Source organism: Fulmarus glacialis, unplaced genomic scaffold, assembly GCF_000690835.1.
Source record: "Fulmarus glacialis isolate BGI_N327 unplaced genomic scaffold, ASM69083v1 Scaffold7183, whole genome shotgun sequence".
Classification (NCBI taxonomy): Eukaryota; Metazoa; Chordata; class Aves; order Procellariiformes; family Procellariidae; genus Fulmarus; species Fulmarus glacialis.
Genome location: NW_009202224.1, coordinates 1 through 20,636, shown reverse-complemented (window position 1 = coordinate 20,636; position 20,636 = coordinate 1). Strand labels below are relative to the sequence as shown.

Sequence of the window (20,636 nt, the reverse complement as noted above, 5' to 3'; positions counted from 1 at the left end):
TCTTTAGTGTTAAAACCAAAACAAAACACACAACCCCAAAAAAAAAAACCCACCAGTCCCCTAACACTTAATCTTCAGCTGTGTTCATCAGGACAAAACAGCAGTGTTATGGCAACCAAACATGTCACTGAAAATCCAAAAGGAAATCCTTTAGCAAATTATCAGTTTTCCTGTACACTCTTGAGAGCTGACCTGAGTGAAATAGAGATCACTTTAATTTCCTACACAAACAAGCATGGTTACAGTACACCGGGCTTTCTGTTTGTTTTCCCCAATTGCAAAGGAAGTTCATTCTATATCTATCCAAGAACCACTTTGGGGGACCTGCTTTTAAAGAAACTGAAAATGAAAGATCTCGAGTCTTCAAACACTTGGGACTGCTCAAGAGAAAACTTGTGCAACACGACCAACTAGTTTTCCTCATCTTCCTCAAAGTATCAAGCCGACTGTTTCACTGCAGTTCTTGGAAGTCTCAAAAAAGACTTCAAGAGGACAGCTCTTGCGTATAGGAAAATTACTGAAGAAAAAGGAAAAACGGGGGGAGAGGGGGCAGAAAGGGGGAGAAAAAGACCTGTGAGACTGCAGCACAGGAAGACAGAGCTACGCTTACTGCAACAGTTCTGATCACTAGCCAAAAAGTCTTAAAATTATTTCTTAAACAGAAAAGCCCCACAGTGATACACTGATGTTTTCCCCATCATTATTAGCTTTACATTAGAGTGAACAGTTCTAGAATAAGCTATATAGGCATAATTCTGCTCCTGGTTAATACGACAACCAAAATCAAACAGATTGCACTGGAAGCAGAATTAAGGCGTTTTGTTTATACATGTCGCTGAAAGTATCAAAATGGAAACAAAGATTACAATACATGAACTCATTGGGAGTTTACTAACGACGTATGATTACTTTTTTCCGTTTCATTCAACCTGAAGAACAGAAGTAAATGAAACAGTTCAACTTTCCTCCATCAACACAAACTGGCAATGCCGTAGCATAAGAATCATCAGCAGTAAGGGGACAAACCCACCGTTTTCAACCACCATTTTCCTTGCAAGTTTTTAGCAGCTTAAAATGAGACATCCCATTAAATGAAAACCTCAGGGCTTCCTCCTCAGAAAAGCTCGTAAGATTTGGCAGGGTATACAATGTATTTATTTGCAGTGAGGATATTTTGGCCCTTAGTATTTGTTGTCTTATTTAATAGTTTCAGGAACAATGTTTGGACCTGGCTGAGCTCCAGAACTTCACTGCTCCTCCTATACAGGAATATAGTATTCTGCAGAGACTGGAGAAATACTAGGCAGTGAGAGGTGGGCACATCAATACGCCACATTCAGAGCCCCCTATCCCATGGGAAACCCACTGTTGGGGCTCTGCTCCCCTGCCTCTGTCTAAGCCCACTCCTGGAGCTGTTGGTCCCATGCTCAAGCCAAGCAACAACAGGAGTAGAAACCCCTTATCGCAGACTAAAATATCCAACCAAAAACCAGAACTGGTTTAACCGGTTGACTATATTGACACCAACAGCAACGGGAAGGGAAAGCTCAAATTCCACCATATTAACTTTAACACGTTTTCAAGGAATGTCAAATCCTGCTCTGATCATTGTCGACAAGGCTTGTATTTGTTTCATTTCAGAAACACATACACATCACTGAAGTCAAAACACAGCCACTAGTATGTCATAAAAAGACGCATCTTATCAGCAATGTTTTAATAAAGTAAGCGTGCAGTTTTAAAGTAATCTAGAGTACATATAGCATGGAACTTTAAATACTACCTTTTCTAAATTTATTTTCATTTAAAAATATGGTAAAATCAAAACCATGAGATAACAGGATTATATGGTATAGACACTATTCCTCCAAAAATAGCCTTCTTGCACTTTTTATATTTTTTTTTTTGAATGCAAATATATAAGACATAGGATTTAGATACTATTTGTGTCTTGTGATTTCTTACTATTTGTCACTGCTCTTGTTGACTCAGTACAACTCTGAGTTATGGCTGAAAAAAGAATTATCTTTCCTATATCTAAATTCCATCAACAATATTCCACAGTACCAAGCTTTATTATCATTATTGTGAAGGGTCCCTCCCAAAAGTAAACAAACAGATTGAAGCAACATAGTATTTTTCAAATTTGGAAGTTTATAGTTCATACTAATACCCACACAACAACAATCTTAAAAAAATTTTGAATTTGTTTTAATACTACTATAATACTTATAACCAGAACTTATTTCATTGAATAACTTTAAAAACACACTTCAACCAATAATAGTGTCAAACAACAATTGTGCTATAAAGGAAAATTAATATTTATAATATATATATTGGTTCTACAGAGGGCAAATTGGTTACTGATTCACCTTTTCAATGCAGCCATGGAATTTTGAATAGCTTGTCAACAGAGCAGTAAACTCAGAGCAAACTCAACATCGTCGAAATAGAGCTATTTATCATCCCCTTCCTCCACTCCAAATCCCCTCTCAAAGTCTTTTCCAGGTAATTGCACTCATCACCATGACAGATCCTGTGCACAGCATCAACTTCAACCCTTCTTACAGAATCAAATCCAAGCTTTGTCTACATCTTGCTGTTCAGCTCCTGAAACTGTCTCCTGAATAGTCTTTTCTGTCAATGCACAATGGAAACTCCCACCCAGCAGCGTGTCTCAACTTTCATTCTCTCCTGCCTTGATTACTTCAGTATCTTCCTTTGTGGCCTCAACATAATCTTGCACCATTTGTATCTAACCAGAATGTGGATGTAAACAGCCTGTCCCATTCCCCCTCCTCCACTTCAAACATTAGCTAAATAGCTTATTTTAAGCCTTTCTCAGGTACTTTCTGTTTTTCACATCCATTCTTTCCTTTAGAAGACTAATTGTGCCAGCTTTCACTAAGCACTTCTCATTATGGTTGGATGCAGTTCCTCATTAAAAAAATTAAAATCTACTTGTTATTCTTTCTTCAAAACTCTTTTCTGCCATTACGGCAGAAAAATTCAATATTGGATTCTGATCTGCTGAAAGCACTATATACCACGCTGATCGTTAGTATGAAGATTAATGATCGTTGGCGCTAACACAACACAATTTTGAAGAGATGAAAAATTCTAAGAATAAGTTACAAGACCGCTCAGGATCCCACAGCACTATCAGAAATGTCATGAACCTTTATTTCAGGCTCCTACTTAAAAATCAACAACCTCTTTTACTCGGAATGACTTACTGATTTACATAGCTACAATTCGTGGGCACTTTGCCTTTTTGGGGACTTGAGCTTCACCCAGCCTTCCCCTGCTGATGGAAAGTACAGTCGTCGCGCAAGCTGTTACACTGATATGCAGGGTGGTTTGGGAGGATCTCTGCCTGGACTGAAATATCTGTGCTTTATGAACAACTACATCAGGGCAACTAGAGATCTGTAAACACTACACGACTGGATACATTTCTGAGATTACTAGCAATTAAATACTGTTGCCATTAGACTCGAAGTAAAATTACATGCAATTTTTTTGTTCCAAGAAAATGTTCAATGAAGCCCATTATCAAATGATGGTTGAGCACCCAAGGCTTAGACTAATATTCTGGCTGTTGGTTTATCAACTCACGCTTTTTTTTTTTTACTTTTAAGAACACCTTAGGTGCATGATTAAATAAACTACTAGAAGTACCTGGAAGAGGCACAAAGAATTTCCTGTATTATTCATGCTGGTAATTTCTACTTAAACAGTCTCTGCTTTGTGCCATGCACTCTAACGACCATAGTAACAGAAAAAGTTTCTTTCTCATCACTTTGGATATGAGAATATAGGAACAGCTTAGAAGTCTAGAGGAAACATATTCAATGCTGAAAATGCAAAATACTGAATTCTGTAAGGAGTACTTTGAACGAGTGGTATGCATCATGTTCAAAAATTATTTGAAGAAAGTCCTAATGCTGAAATCATGTTCCCAATGGACTTGTTTTTGCAAAACTACCACTAGCTTCAACAGTCCAGACACCATTGTGGAAAGCACAGTGAAAACCTCTGGTCAGTGACAATAAAAACAAAATAAAGCAAACAAAAAAAGCAGCAAGATACTAAGATGAGCAAGATGAGTCAGAAGCGGGCATTCCCTCAAAGAACTTTTGTGGATCTGATTATCCTGTCTCAGAAAAGGGAACAACAGGAATGGCCATTTGCATCATTAAGGACACAGCACAAATCTTCACATATTGAAAGATGAAGCTGAAAAAATCAGTCTATTTATATAAAGAAGAGATAATTAAGAGGACATATGATAAAAGCACATAAACCACAAACGCTGAGTGAAGACAAAGTAGTAATTTTAGATTCACTCAGCTTCAAAAATCCAGTGATGCAATTCCCAGTGAAGCAAACATGACAAATTCAAAACCAAAAAAAGGAACTGCTTTTTGCCTCCACCAAGAGAAATTAGCTTCTGAAATCCACTTGCACAAAACATCAGAAGCAAAGTGCTTAGCAGGATTCAAAACAAGACAAGACATTTCTGCAGATTATATTTGCAAAAGTTTTATAATATTATAAAGACGACAAAGTTCTGAATATTTATCAAAGAGCTTTGGAGTAAATATAAACCATAAGCTTTGGGGCATGACTCAATCACTCATAAGGCAGCTTCTAAGCTTCCTTCTAAGGAAAGGAGCACAGGAATTATTTTTCCTAACAAATTTTACTTTAAAGTGTATACCTCTATGGATAACCATTTCATCTTTTTTTGCAGAATAGAAGCAGATAAAATTACTCTCATTTTTCTTTTCCACAAGTTATGGTCCTGTAATATACAGGCAATAAAGACATCAAAACAATATAACATTCTCTCCAGAAATAAAAGAATCATAGCCTTTTTACTATATTGTTCCTAGAACAGACAAATAATTACTAAAGAGGATTTAATCCCTTCTGGGGAAGCTACCTCAAAAATGAATAAAAGGATATTTTTCTTTCTTTCCTAATAGTTTTCATTTAGAACCTCTTGAATACAGTTGCCGCTTTTCTCTTCTTGCAGAATTTCCCAAAACTATTTCAGGTTCTGGTAAGCTCAACCTGACAGGTAACTAAAAACTAAAATGCAGGTTCAGTACTACTTTTTGTACTCCTTAAACATTTGTTAAAAACAAAAAAAACACCAAACCAAACCAAAACAAACCCCCAAAACAAAACAAAAAACCACACCAAACAAAACTAACCAACCAAACCACCAAACACATTAAAAATATTTAAAAACCTGTTTCTTCAATGTATATGTGGAGAATAGACTGGGATTTGCAAAGGCTTGAGAATATTTTATACTGTTCCTGAGAGCTGGAGTTTTAAAATTCATTTTTGATTTCTACCCACCACCATCCCCTTTTTATTATCCAAAAGTGTAGACAATATACAAGCTAAATTAACCCCATTTCTTTATTCCTGCCTTAAAACTCGTTCCCTTCCTTGGATATTTTATTACCTGGGTTTATCTCTGAAAGACTCAAGATCTTCAAACAGCATGATCATTTGAGGTTAATTCTATGATTTGCATTTAATAGCAGAGGATAATTCTCCTGCATCACACGAATTCAGAGAGTCTCAAATTCAGTTATACTCAGAATGACATCTGTGGAATTTACACTTTAATCTTAAATTATATTTTAGTAACTAGCAATGTTGTATAGAATTGTTTTAGGTGGTTTTTTTGTTTTGTTGCTTTTGAAATTTTACTGTTTCATCAGGAAACACTGGAATCAGCTTAAGACAATGTTGCTTCAGCTCTATGATACAAGCAAAAACATTTTACTCTCATAGCTTTTATTTACAAGCTCATTTTTTTTCTTTCAGCTTGGAATCATACATGTGGCAAGATTAATTACATTATTAATTGCATAATTACTCAAGCATTTAAACAGTTTTGTGGGTTTCTGTTTTCTTTTTTCCCCAATTTATTAATCAGCGTGCCCCATTCAAAATAAACAGTGAGGATCTTTATGACACGAGCAACATAATAAAATTGTACAATGCTTTTTTAATCACCTTAATGCCTTAACGCCTCTAATTTATATTCTCTGCACCCCCACTGACATGAACTGACAAAATTACACTCAACTTAGTGCTATTAGAACCACAGGTAAGTACTGGTAACTGCAAGATCTCTAGTTAACAACGTGAAAATTCAAGTGCTTTTTGTGATGACTTTCAGCATTTGAGTGTGTTAAAATAATTACAGTCTTGAGAAGAAGATTATTTTTTCCTTTGGTTTTGTATTGTCCTTCACTGTAATGTGGGAGGCTCTAAGATGACCTACAGGTTATATCATTTGCTCAATATGGACTTCTTTGAGACTGGGGCATGCTGTGCACAAATGTAACAACTGGAATTTTAGCAGCCAGCCTCTGAGAAGCATTGCTGACTGGTACAGAATGATTTTCTGGAGTCTTAATCCCTGGGTAGATTTTGCAGAAAACAACAAAACCCCCTCTCTGACAGGACAGCCAGTATGTAAGTTAACATTTTATAGCTTTCAGCACTGCTGAATAATAGGTAACGTTATGCAGAGGTAACTATCACAAAACAAATCAGGTAATGGTACTCCATTCCAATGCACTACAACTTTAAACACCGAATAACAAAGTAAAGACCAGCAAATTTTACTTCACAAAGTGTGACATGAAAACTCCTTAGACTTTCACAGAGGCCATCTTTTCCAAAATTAGTTATGAACAGCAAAATCAAGAGTACAGAGAATTATGTAGTGTTCAGATTTATCCTTTAGTTTATAAATTAATGCTTTTTAAACTGATCGTGTTTGAGGGGAGCAATTGTCTAAACACTACTCACAAAAATTCAAGTTACACTTACGTTCATATACTTTTATTCCTCTATGCAGTATGTGATGGAGAACAAGAGAAAGGTTTTGCATCCTTTTTGATGCACAACAGGGTCAATACTGCATATACATGTATTTGAGCTACATTCTACTGACAAGTTTGGAGATTTTTTTAAGTGTTGAAAAAATCACTCCTGTGAACATTTGTACTAGGTAGTTACTTGAGGTAAGGTTTTAAAAGTCTTTAGGTGGATAGCATATTAACAATGCTTGTCTAAATGTGATCAGTTCAACCAGCTTCACAAGTCATGGTAAGTTTCCTCAGAATAACTTCTTTTATGCTGTTACCCCTATCAATACAATGTTTTTGCAGTGCAATTGCTCAAAAATAAGTCATGTAAAAAATAACATGCAAAGGTCCAGAAAAATCAATGCTACTCCCAACACATGGCATTTCTGCCTGGGTCTCCATTTGTCTGTAGAAGTTGTGTATTAGAAGGTAGTAGAAAAACATAGATCTTTCAGACAGTCTGAACTTTGTCCTCGTTCTGTAATGTTAGAAGAAAGAAATCAGAAAACAGACAAACAGCATAGGTTTGCACAAGAAAAAGCTACTGGAGTTGAGACAGGACAGCCATTCCTGATGCAGGAGGAAAGCTTGAGTGTGCTTTGTACTCTGGAGAGAGGGTTCAAGGAAAGTTCAGCAATTTATCCTTGAAATTTGTTTATGGGTTGTGACCACAAATGCCACGGGCCAAATTCAGCCATAAGCAGGTGGAATTTCCTTTCAGCCAAAGCCAGGTTTGGTTCCAAGAGACTCAAAAGAGCTTTAGCGGCAAATCTGAAAGACACGTGTACTGCAGCTTCTACTACAGTCTGCTAATTCTGTTGCTGTGCTCATCTAGCGCAACACAAGTTACATCTACAACTGCAAGCTTAGATTACATGGGTCAACCAACTTTCTGAACAAATATTGTAAACTACTAAGACTTTTTTATAACCATTAGGTTCGAAGAACTACTTGGCTAATCTTGCATGACAGATGCAAAATATCTGGACAAGATTTATGTAAAGAAATATTAAAAACAGGGGAAAGGACTCATTGGGAAACCTCAAGGAGGAAACATAAATAATTTCTTAATAAAAACCAGCAAAGCAGACTGTATGACACTTATTAGAACAATAAATATGACCATATAGCTCCTATTAAAACTTCTTCCAAGGAGGTTTGAAGGATAAAATCTTTAATGTATGCATATCTTTAAAAACATTATTTCATGCTGAAAAACAAAGTTAAACAACCTTAAAGGTTACATATTTCAGAGTATCACGTCAGTAAATGAAAAAGTTTGGTTAACAATGAAAACTGTAGTTTTATCAAGAGGTAAACAATCTTAAGAGCTATGAAAAAAGGGAATTTAAATTACAATTTAAAATACAATACTGAATGGGATTAACATTTTGCTTGGATATTTTTAATAGGTAATTGCTTCAGACCTGACTATATTGAAGCCACAATAGGAATACAATGAAACAGGCTGAGGATGATAGGAAGTGGCCTCTGAGACAAATATTTATTCTTTATACTAACTGGGGAAAAAAGATGCAGAGAAGAATACTTCAGAAGAGAATAGCCTCAAGATGGTACAGTGTAAGTTTTGTATGAGTTCAAGAACTAACACAACAATAACCTCCTAACGTCATTTTACTACTTTACAAATGTAAGGAGTCCACAAGAGCACACATCTTTGCAATTATTTCAAAAGGCAAAGCCCATACAAAGCTGATGCTCCAACCTACACGCTTATACAATGCTAGGTGACACAGATGCCCATGTTCCCACTAGTATTCTAACACAAGTTGTTGCTCCTCTTGGTTGGTCTTACCTCCTCCCTCAGATTGATACAATCACTTTGTCTCTCTCTATCTCTCTCTCACGCCCCCACTTTCTACTAGGCTTGAAGAGCTAACCACTTTGGCAGTCAGGAAAATCAACCACTTGCCTCAATCTTTGAGCAACTTTTACTTCTGTTTCTTCCTCAAAGCTTTTCTTTGTTTTGGTGAGTATTGAATAATCATTAAAAAAACCAAATCATGGTGATTCTTTACTATGACTTTATCCAAGGAGGTGAATGCTATAATATGAAATAACAGCAAGCGCTAGTACTTGCATTATGCCTTTGGTGAGAATAACACAGTAGTAGTAAAAGTGGTTAAAGTAATCCCCTTAACATTTAAAAGGCATTTACCCATGGGGCAAATGAAAATTTGGGAAGTGGATGAACTGTGCAAGTCAGCATAATCTCTTTTTATTGCTTACTAAAAAAACCTTACACATTAGTATTCTCAAACAAGATCAGGCCATAAATGCTGAAACACTGTATTAAATGAATAAAATAAAGTATTATAACAATTCATATGATTTTTATAACCCATCATCACCATGCATAAGCATGTATCAGTCCATTGACTTTATTAAAAGCAAGATTCTGCTCTCCCACATGCTGGTCTATTGGCATAAAAAGATCATACAGAAGCAGCAGATGGGGTGAATAAAAAAGAAAAGAAGCTCCTATTGCAGGACAAACCACTGTAAACAACCTCTGATGGAGGCAGTTGCCTGAAAGTGCACAGGATGGCTTTGGGATGCAGCACTAGCTCACAGTGTTACTCTTATACATGAGACCAGGTGTCCACCTATGTGTGAGGCAACTTTCACGGGGAAAGAGGCAATATCTTCTTCTACACCATCCATTACCACTGGAAAAAGAAGGTGTGCTTTCAGGGAAGCCCGGGACTGCTTGAAATGTTGCTTTTTTCCACAGTTGTATCAGCACAACTTACAAGTATTCAAGGACAGGCTTCTAGTTTAGTCCCTGCAGTGGGAATTTGGACATACAAAGGATGTTGGGACACTTGTGCTCCCTTATCCTCTTTCTTCCCAGGCATACATATTGTAATAATCCTCAGATGTCCCTCCTGGTTACATGACCAAACATGAACAAAGGTTTCAAACTTACATTCCTTTGGTATCCTTTTCTTATGCCAATGAATTTACATTAGTTAGAGGAATGTGATTTATATTCTCATTGCTCTTTTCTTAACTACAAACACATCATCCCCCATTGCTTGCATGTTTGTCTGTTATATTAGCACTGCCCAGACACAAAGCCAAACACACTACAATGTAGTTCACACCCTTGTCATGTGTTGTTTCTTTATGAAAAGTTAACTTTTCAGAATATTTATATTGTTAACCCAATCTTGATGCTTACACATTTAAAGTCATGACCGCACTCTAGCACAGTTCATTGCTCACAACTCATGAAGTCACTGGAGTCTTAAAAATTCTGAGCAATCAATTCTATTGTTCAGTTACAGCTGTAAATTCTCAGCAGACAAAAAGATCACTATATTTTGCCTATTTCATACTACAAATTAGTATTTTTAGCTCATCACTTACATTTACAGAAAAATAAAATTTAGTATTTAGTATTGCTACTTCTTCTTCCTTACCTTCTCATATCCTCCTTTATGTGCAGATTGATCAGTTCTTTAGGAACATGGAAGGAGAGGGTGGTCTCAGCCATCTGTTCCCGGATCCGCATCCACTTGTTGTCAGAAGTAGGGAATCTATATAACTTACAAATTGGGTTTTTTAACACTGCAGAGAGGAAAAATTATATCATTGCTTTACTGTGGTTATATGACTCTTTGAAAATTTATGACAACAATTTCATCCAAAAATAATACATTATTCCCCCCCCACCCTTGCTTCCAGAATTAATTTTAGACATTACATTTTTATTTAATTTATTATAGCAGCATATGGAGGACAAAATGTTACTAGCAAAATAGATAAATCACATTTTACCCGCACAGTAGGTATCCTGTGAATTTAGAATTTCAGTATAGTGATAATGTAAATTATGCTCTCTATTCTTACACTTAAGATACAGTTAGGAAAAATGGAATGCACAAATAAACAATGAACTCACATACAGTCAATGCCATCACTTACCATCTGCTAGAATCATTCACATTGCTAATAAATTTCATGGGACAAGTGAAACATGCCTCAGAGTTTAGCTATATCCGATGCATCTTCTCCATGATATGCACACACAGATGTCATTAACACAAATAGATGGTGTGCATCTACATTAAAGGGAACTGGACCATTGACATAGTCAAGAGGACGCCATTTTAGAGTCAACTTGATCATTGACATGGTCAAGAGACTGCCACCACATAGAAATAAATATAACAATTCCGTAAATATGTTACACACACTGTTCTCAGATCACTGTTGTAACTTGACATAGGAAAATCACCTTACTCAGTGTCTTGGAAGGTTATGCTTAAAACCCACCATGTTTTTTATCTTAAAGCTCTCACATGTTGGCTACGTTTCCATTCAGATCTTACAATGATGCTCTACAATAAAGGTGGGAAATTTCTATTCTCTCCTTCCCCTTCCCCCTCCCCCCCCTTCTCTTAACTGATTTTCCAGAAAGAGGAAATGGGGAAAAAACTGAGAAAGAAAAGTTTTGTTTGACTACATTGATAAGTTTACTGGGAGACAAATGATTGTCATTTAACACATACATCCACTGCTTCCTAACTCAGAATGATGTTGGACAGCCATCCAAATCCTCCAACAGTACCCTTCTATCAGCCTTCTGGAAAAAGCTGCCTTAGAGCAGGCTCCCATTGATCTGCCACTGAACAGTCTATAACTCAAAGGAATGCATTTCCCATGTGCGCTGCAAGGAAACCGTTGCTGTCACAACGACACCTACTAATAGAAATTTCAGCTTCACAGCACACTGCCACCATTATTGCCTATGTAGGCTGATTTATAGAGAATGAAAAACACAGACCAAGTTACCGAAGATACAAAAACTGTCTTGTCTATCTAATCAAACTGTTTTTTAACAGAAGTTCTTTAGGAAAAGCCCAAAACAAGACCACAGATTCGAAGATATCTGTAATAAAACAGTCATTGGCAACTCATAAAGAAAGGAATGTTGTAAGTAATCATGCTTAAGTCATTGCAGATGTATTGCTTTCTATTGCCATCACTCTACTGAGATCTCTTTAATCATTAGTCTTCGATGAGAAACTGGAAGCCTTTTTAGAGTTATTTTGCCTTTATTAGTGATTTTACTTACAAAAACTAAATTCTAACTTACTGTTATGAAATAAGCCTAACAGATGCTTGATAGCTATGGCATATGAATAACAGCAATTTTTGTTTACTACTAACAGTCAAAATACCTCAATGTTCAAGCATCTTTACACACATTTTACAGCTTGAGAATCCTTACCACACAGACTTAATTATCGTCCACTACAAAAAAAAGCATCTCCAAGTCCTGTGCCTATGATCAACTTACACCCAGTGTCTGGGCTTTATTATATTACTTGATTAAAATACGCTGTAATGCTTTCCTATTTTCCTTCTCTTTTGCTGAGATTCTTCTAATTAACGAAATCAGTTTTGTCAATAATACTGACAGCCTCTGTCAATCCACAAAGTAGATACATGGCACCGATCATCTTCCATTAACAAGACAGGCAATGACAATCTTCAGATGTCAGGGAGAGCTCAAGAAATGAAGGGCTAATTCAGGTCTGCCTTAAACAGAAACCTGCCAAAACAGAGAATAATTTTGGGTTGGTTTTTTTTTTTTTTTCTGTTGTTGTTGGTTTTTTTTGTAGTGCCACCTGTTCACTGGGAAGAAGGCTGATACTTTTTACCAGGACATTTCAAATGATGATGCCTCAGAAAAGGCTCTTTTCTCTATTTTGCCTTTTTATATCTACTTCCTAAGAAGTTATCAAAGGATGTTTTTCAAAGAATAGCCCTTAAATTTGCACTCAGAATCTATTACATTCAAAAATTCACATTTGTCTGTGAGAACCTAATGCACATACGTAGCTCCACAATCTCTTTCCTCCCATCTTCCCACTATCACCACCACCGTCATGGGAAAAAAACAAAACCAAACAAAAAATCCAGCATGATAGCAAGGGAGACTAGGAATCACTTTGAAAATATGGATTGAAAGTTGCAAATTTTATCATTGTTAGAATTACTAAATTACTCTTCAGGTACTATCTCCGAGTCTGAATTTTCAGATGGGAATAATCTCAAGCGTGTTGCAAGTTTTAAAAAATGGCCAAAATATCTCTCCATGGGTGTATGAAGAAAATTTCATTTACAAACTCAGAAAAAAGCCTGAGAATTTTGTTTTCACATGGAATCCAAATAATTCTCTTTTGCAGTATTGCTAAAGCTTGAGATTGTCAATAAAAGCTGCACAATACTTTATGTTTTTCTTACAAACACAACTACCGAAGTCATGTGATTCCATAAAAATCTCAGATGTATTTTCCTTTCCAATTACAACAATAATTGCTTTCTAATTACAAGTTGTCGAAAAAAGAAATCTAGAAGGCATGTAAAACCCCCCAGTAAGAATGGCAAGACTAGATTTGGCTTTTATAAAAAGTAGTTCTTAAAATGAGTGAAAGTTCCATAAAGATAATCCTACTGTATTTAGACAGTGATCATGAAAAGGCACTAAAAAAAAAAAAAACAAATCCAGATGAACTGCAGTGGTTAAAAAGAGAAAAAACTATTTTAAAAGTCTTTCTCTATAGCATGAAGCCTAAAAGCCAATGCCATATATTTAACCATCCATATTTTTGGACATTCTCATTTTTAAATTTAAAGACCTCTGTGTTTTTTATTCCATGCAATATCCTTCACACTGCTTCCCCTGCAAGTAAAATAAAAAATTAATAAAAGATTGAATACTCTGTTTTCATTTTTGTTCCCTATCGAACATAGACCAAAGCATACCACTGCCATATACTAATTTGCAAACAGTGTTTCTATTTATATCTTCCTTTGTAGCGTAGGTGTGTTATGCATACCATCTCAGGAAGAATAATTTCAGCTTTCTTAATTTTTGCTTAATTTCAATTACTTTTTTTCTCTTTTTTATTGTAAAGCACAATATGTTTACATGCAAACAATTGGCAAACTCTCCAGTGTTGTAAATAAATAACTGAATTTTGAGACATATAAATTCAATCTCTTGGGGTATAAATGGAATAGTGATAAGCCTCTGTGAAATATGATACTCATTCCCACTCACTCAATAAGTGCCTCATAACTCACTTGAAGGCTGCGAGTTCCTTATATTAAGATTTAAATTTCAGAAGAATGCCAATGTGCATCTTTGCCTACAGGCTTAAAGATTCACATAGGGGTATTTTTTCAGTTTCATAGTTTTGAAGGCCTGATAAACAACATGAGACAGAAAGAACCAGAAATCTTTACAACAGTATACACGTGTCCTAAATACATACGTATATGGAATACATACCATGTAGATAGTTCTGTATGTACACAGCAGGGAAAGTAGTACAGGCAATGTTGACGTTATCAGGTTGCCTGTAATATACTTCTACCACATGGTAGAAGGAACCAAATGGTTCCTTTCCCTTCAGTCCTTGTTTTTGATTGCCTCTAATTTTGCCACACTGAAATTTGTCTGGCTTAAACTGATTTTTTTTTTTTTTTTAAATTTTCAGTTAAGATGGTCCAGCTGCACAAAATGAGGCCAGAAATCTGCAACAGAAAGTTCTGTGCTTTATAGACTTGAACTCTGTCAGTAAATCTTTGAGAGAGATGTGCATTTTACCATATCCATGGCAATCCACCCAGATCTAACAATGACATAAGCCTTGGGAGAGAAATCCCACTATGTAAAAACTCAAAACTTGAACTTAATGCCTCATACGTGCACCAAGGGTCTACCTTTATTGAAAATTCTTGCATCCTTCCCAGCTTCTAATACCAACAAAACTGTGCACGTGTCATTCGTACAGAGCAGATGAATACATTTTTGGGCAGAGCTAGTGTGTGGTACCATACGCTTAAGGGCAGCAGTGGTACCCACATGAGAAAGCCAGTCTCCAAGGCAACACAGAGAGCTTTGATCCACATGAAGCCCAGTCATGGAGGCAGGCTGGGGAAGAAGTCTGACTGGTTAGGCAAAGAGGCTGAGAGTATAAAAGGAGAGCTAAAATTTTCTAAGAAAAGAAATTGGGAATTCAATAAAAAGGATGGGGCTGACAAAACCTGGAACTGGTGCCAGGTGTCAGCAGGGAAGTGGAGGCAATGCTGGGGTGAGAAGAGGAAGTCACAAGTCCAGGAAACAGACTGAAGAATAAGTATTTATTAGAACAAACTTCCCGTGACCGAAAACTCTTTCCAATATCCTGCCTGCTGTCATTTCTTGTATATGCATCTGCAGTTCTGCTCTTTCCCCTCAACTCTTTTCAAAAACAAAAAATGACAAAAAAACTCCATGGTACGTTTGACTTTAGAAACCCTAGCGATGTTGGGTAGCGTGGGGGTTTTGGTTTTGTGTTGTGTGTTTGTAAATGAGAGCAATAAATGCAGAAATGTTAAGTGCTGTCTAGATATACTGTAGAATCCTGTGCAAATACTCAAAGCGACCTAACTTAATTATTCATAAAACTGACATCTGCCTTGGAAGTTCCAACAGTTCCAACAAAGTACATTCCCCAAACTACAGCATTTCCCCATCCAAAAAAACCCAACAAAAAACCCCAATCAAACCCACCCAATGGAGGCAGCAAATTGAAAAAAAATCAGTTGTGAATCAGTAACATTTTCTCTGAACAGAAATGTCATTTCTTTAAGACCCACTTATCTGGATAACATATAGAATCAGAATCAAGGAATGGCTGCACTGAGTTAGACCAAATCGTTCAACTGGCTCTGTATCTTGTCTCCAAGAAGAGCCATAAATAGATACCCAGAGATGCAAGATACTCTCCCTGCCTCCAGCTATTTTCAGTTCAGGTATTTCTGAAGCCAGATGTAGTTCCTGTGCCTTTAGTAATTCTCAATGAGTATCTTTTCCACAAACGTATCTAGTCTCACATTGAACCCATGAAAAGAAATGGCTGTTCTGAAGAAAAAATTTTTCCCTGCTTCTGATCTAGTCTCAACAAATCACAGCATTCATACATACATGGAAAAAACCTAGTTTTTGGAGGTTTCTAGTGCCTCCTTCAGACTGCAAAGCTAGTCTAATAAGTCTCCAGTCCTATCAGTGAAGTCATATGAAAAAGTTTCAGTAAAGGTTTTTAACGGTTTCAAAACTTCAGTAACATTTCTCTTCAACTGTATGCAGCAAATACACAGAATTCTTGACAGCGCTGTGGTTTCAGATGACCCATATAACTTATTTGTGACATTGTTACAGCAGAGTAATGGAGATTCATAAACTTGGGCTAATAAAACTTTTATGGTGCAGCATATCAGCATGCAATATTTCTCAATATAATGAAAGAGCGATAGATCTATTCAACACTGTACACTCAAGCCCAGAGTTGACCTAGAATTGAGAATGCCTTGCCAACAGCTTTCTTCATTTTAGGACATATAGCTTCCAGATCAAACTGAAATGGCCACTTCATCAGTTATGAGAGAGATTAATTCTCCAGGGTATGCAGTTGCAAATAATGCATAATTACTTTAATAGAATGTCATGCAATGACATGACAAAAACTTATGAGGCTAATTCCATGCCCACTGAAGTCACTGTTCAATGATTTTCAAGACTGTCAGTAAAGATGTAGGAGTAGGAGATTTTAGCAGTGTTTCAGAAAGCATAATTGACATTTCTGAAAGTTTTCCTCACGCTTCTCAGTAAAATGATACTGTCAAATACGTGTAAAACATTAAAATATTAAACTTAAAAATTTGTGCATCATTTGAAGAGCCTTTTAAGAGCTCTGCCCCAAATCTTTGTGATTTCTTCAGGATCCGATACAGTGTTGCAACAGTCATCTTTTATGAATGTTAGAATACTCACCTGCATTTAACGAAGGCAAGTTGTCTTTACCACTTATGCCTTCAGTGGCTGTACATTCACGAACCAATGCACACTACAAAAGAAATGCAACCACAGATGTAACACATTCAGGTGTTACAAGGAAAGTTCTAACAGTTTCTAAATGGCAGACTGAAAAACATCACTAATAACATAACTTCCCAACCCTTAATTATGATTTACATTTTTATCTTTACATTTTTGTTCCAATATACTGTAACACAATCAGAATTATAGCAGAGAAAACGGCAAAATATGATCAGCTATTCCATAATAAAACAGGTTTCCTATCAACACAATGGCAGAAGTTAAAATCATTTTTGACAAGTTCTGTGCTTTCAGAGAGGTTTCTTTTGACATGCACAGTGTCAGAAAGCACTCCATGAATTTTTAAACAAGGAAAAAGCAGGAACCACAGAAAGTCTTTAAAATGTGCTCTCGGTTTGTGGTTAAAGTCATTTGTTATACAAGTGAATTGGAAGATTTCTTCGATAAAATTAGTGTACAAAATAAAAGTAAAAAAAGTTTATGGAAAAATCAACTGGTGTAAACCTATGTTAAATGTACTAGGATGTATATTTTTAATGCTCCTCCTCCCCCCAGTCAGAAAAAAAAAACACCAGCCTCTAAAGGTGGTAGGGAGCTCTGTTCCCAGGGCTTCCCCAGTTTCCAGATGTTCTGTTGCAGAGCTCAAAGCAAAGAGCAAGACATGATGTAGTCTCCAGCGGTTGATATCTCAGACTGAATTTAACTATCACCTTACTCTGCCATGAGGAATTTCCTGCACATAGTTTATCTAATGAGTTAGCAAACCTAATTCAGAACTTACTTCTTTGAAGTAATTCAGTAACTCCACATTCTTACAACTACATCCTCACTATGAATACATAAACTAACCAAAAAAACCATGATGCAACTAATCCATAAAAACTAAGGACTCCTTTAAAGACCACAGAAAATACAGCTGTCACAAAGTTGGTCTTTCTTGACAAGTATTAGAACCCCCTAGAAAGATGCTATTAAAGCCTTCTGGCTCCCCCAAGCTCATTAAGCTCTCAAATAATTGTGAGAAATCTCATTCCGCATTTTGAAATGGAAGAAAAGCAAAATGGAAGAGAAGGCTGAAAAAACAGTTCATGTTGCATATCTTGTGGAAGTTTTATAGTACGAAACCAGAAAGATTTCACAGCATTTGTCGGCTTCTTTGGAACTGGTCCCACTGGTCCATTGTTTTAAAAGGGCGTTGAGGTCCTTTGAGAAGAATGGTGAAAAAAGAAGTGTAAAATCTATCCTCAGAGTTTGGCCCAAAAGCAGACTCTTTTGGTTGAGCAGAAAACACATTCAGAACAACGCCCTTTTCTCCAAAAATATATTCTTATATGTTACTTCCAAACAAAAAAGAAATGCAGTCCTTAATTTTACATCCCCTGTAGCATTACCTAAAGGCACTTTTTTTTTTTTTTTTTAATCAAAAGCAGAATACACCATAGTGTATAGCACTACACCATAGCATTAGGGCTGCAAAAATTCTGTCAGTGAGAATTCGGCTGCAGAGGCAGAGACACCAGGAGAAGGCAACTCTGTACAGGTATGTCAGTTGCCATCAAATAGGGACCCAGTTAAAGAGACCTTTTCATTAACTGCAAATCATTCAAACCCTGATTTCCTCATTCTGAGCAGTCATTTCTGCATCTCTCCCAAGCCCAAAACTCTTGTCATGATAGACAACCCATCCGTTCCACCCTCCCTCCTTTGGTTCTCCATTCCTCTCAAATCCACTCTCCCCATATCCTCCCCAGGCTCCACTGCTTTTGCCTGCAACAACCTGCCTACTTAAGAGCATTTTTGCTCTTTCCGAGCCCTTCTGTCCTTCCTTTTGTCCCACACCATGAGCACCCCAACTGAGAATCCCTACATACACCCTCTGGTCAACACCGCCCTACGCTAAGCACTCTGAGGCACCAGCGCGGCGCCATCCCTCCCGTTGATTTTCCCCACCACTGTGTGCTCCCATGAAATGCAGCTGAACCTGCCCCTTTGCAAGGGGATTCACCTCTTCTTTGGCTTGCCTGTCTGTCATTCTTCCCAGGTTTTCAGTATTGTGGGCACAGGTTGCACATAAAAATCCACGTGAACAGGACTTCAAGGGCAGAAAACAGAGGAACTGTCCAAGGGAAAAAGAAGTCAGATTTATGGCAACTCTACGGACAGTTTTTTTGATCAGGAGTGATTAAATATGGTCAGTTGAGGTCAAAATCAGCTCTTTTTTTTCCTAAAGAAGGGGAGGAACTAGGAAACTGAGGATAGAGTATTACTCTGTACATTTTCATGAAAAACTATATTCAGTTTAGGGAGATTAACTGTACACAGTACTTTATTCCAGAAATTTTTGGTTAAGCCCTTAACCCAATTTGGAATTAGTAATTTAGGCATTTGATACAGCTGATCATTCTAATTAACTTTGTGCAACGAACTGAGTTTCTACCTTTTGATCCTGGGCGTCTGATGTGATGTGGTCTGTTTCCCCATCCTCTAGCTCTCCCATCTTCACAAGATTGACTTCAATGGTACCAACCGTCTTTCCACCATCAGAAGTCCTGGAAAAAAAAAAACCATGACATTGGGTCATCTGCAGCATTGCATTCCTTCAGTAAAAATATTGTCAATAAACATTTAGTCCCCTTTCCATTCTGTGTAGCTGTAGTCACCTGTTATTTACAATCATAAAGCAAATGTTAACAATAAGGCATATTGTATTTTCTCCAAATTCTTTATAGCAATGAAAGTTTTCATCATGAAACTGAGGATGGGTAAGTGCTATAAATGGTGGAAGAACCCACGAACATTGCCAAGTTTTCATTCCAGACGTTATTCTGCCGGTGGACTGACAGAGAAAGGGCTGTAACATGTTGCACCAATACCCCACTTACAACCTGCAATCTCACTGCACAGTACACTGCTTTGTTTCCTAACGTAATCTGCGAAGAAAGGACATGCTCAGTGTATTAATAAGCCTCCTGCTAAACCGAAATAATGAAACTAATCTGAATATCACTTTTCCTTTTGTAGTCCCTCTGCAGAGTAATTATTCAGAATCAGTCCCATTTCTTTAACTATATGGGAGAAGATAATATAGTTCCAGGTGAATTCCTTTATTATCATCTCCGCAAATAGTTTACTTCCAATCAGGCAGAAATAAATAGCAATTCAGATTTACATCTCCAAACAAAGAGTACTGCTCACTACCTTTTGGAAGAAACAAGGGTTTAAACTCCAAAAACATACTGAATTCAGCTTTCACTGGTAGTAAAACACCGAGGCTAATGGCACAGTCTATCTCCCCTGGCTTATTCTGAACAGCTGGGGTTTAGGAAAGGAAGGAAAGAAGGGTAACAGATCATTTAATAATAATGAGGAAAGTGTAACAACAGCCACCAAGCAAAAAAATCGGCAAAAGGAAATAACAGGAATAAGGTTAGCAGAACTGCAAAAGCACAGAGAGGAAGAAGAATGAAAACGAATAGGTTTGGGGCAATACTGTGTACAACCTCAGAAGTGAAGATGAAAAGTGATGAAGCGGGACAAAGGAATACATAGAAGAGGGACTAGAGGGCTGGCAATAAAAAAGAAAAAACGACTTTCAGAAACAGTAATATTAGAAAAAAAGCGTTTCCATTAAAAACTGCCACATTCCTAGGGCAATCCTCGCTGCAGGAAAACATCAAAACCCCCCTTCAACACAGACACCCTTCCAGAACTTCAAAAAACAGTCCTCACATCATATTAGTAAAGGAAGGAAAAATCCCCCGAACACCCTTCTCCTCATGTCACCAACCAGGAGAAAGACAGCTCTG

At 36.9% G+C, this 20,636-nt stretch overlaps 1 protein-coding gene across 1 annotated transcript in view; it reads right to left on the bottom strand.

Moving 5' to 3' along the window:
* Window positions 1–19,379, bottom strand: part of LOC104074165 (type II inositol 3,4-bisphosphate 4-phosphatase-like) — a gene marked incomplete at both ends in the record, with an annotated part of 48,011 nt that extends 28,632 nt beyond the window's left edge. The window contains 3 exons of the mRNA XM_009574201.1: window positions 10,355–10,502; window positions 16,765–16,837; window positions 19,268–19,379. Coding sequence (XP_009572496.1) covers window positions 10,355–10,502; window positions 16,765–16,837; window positions 19,268–19,379 — 333 coding nt within the window. The remainder of the gene's footprint in view (window positions 1–10,354; window positions 10,503–16,764; window positions 16,838–19,267) is intronic.
* Window positions 19,380–20,636: the final 1,257 nt, after the last annotated feature.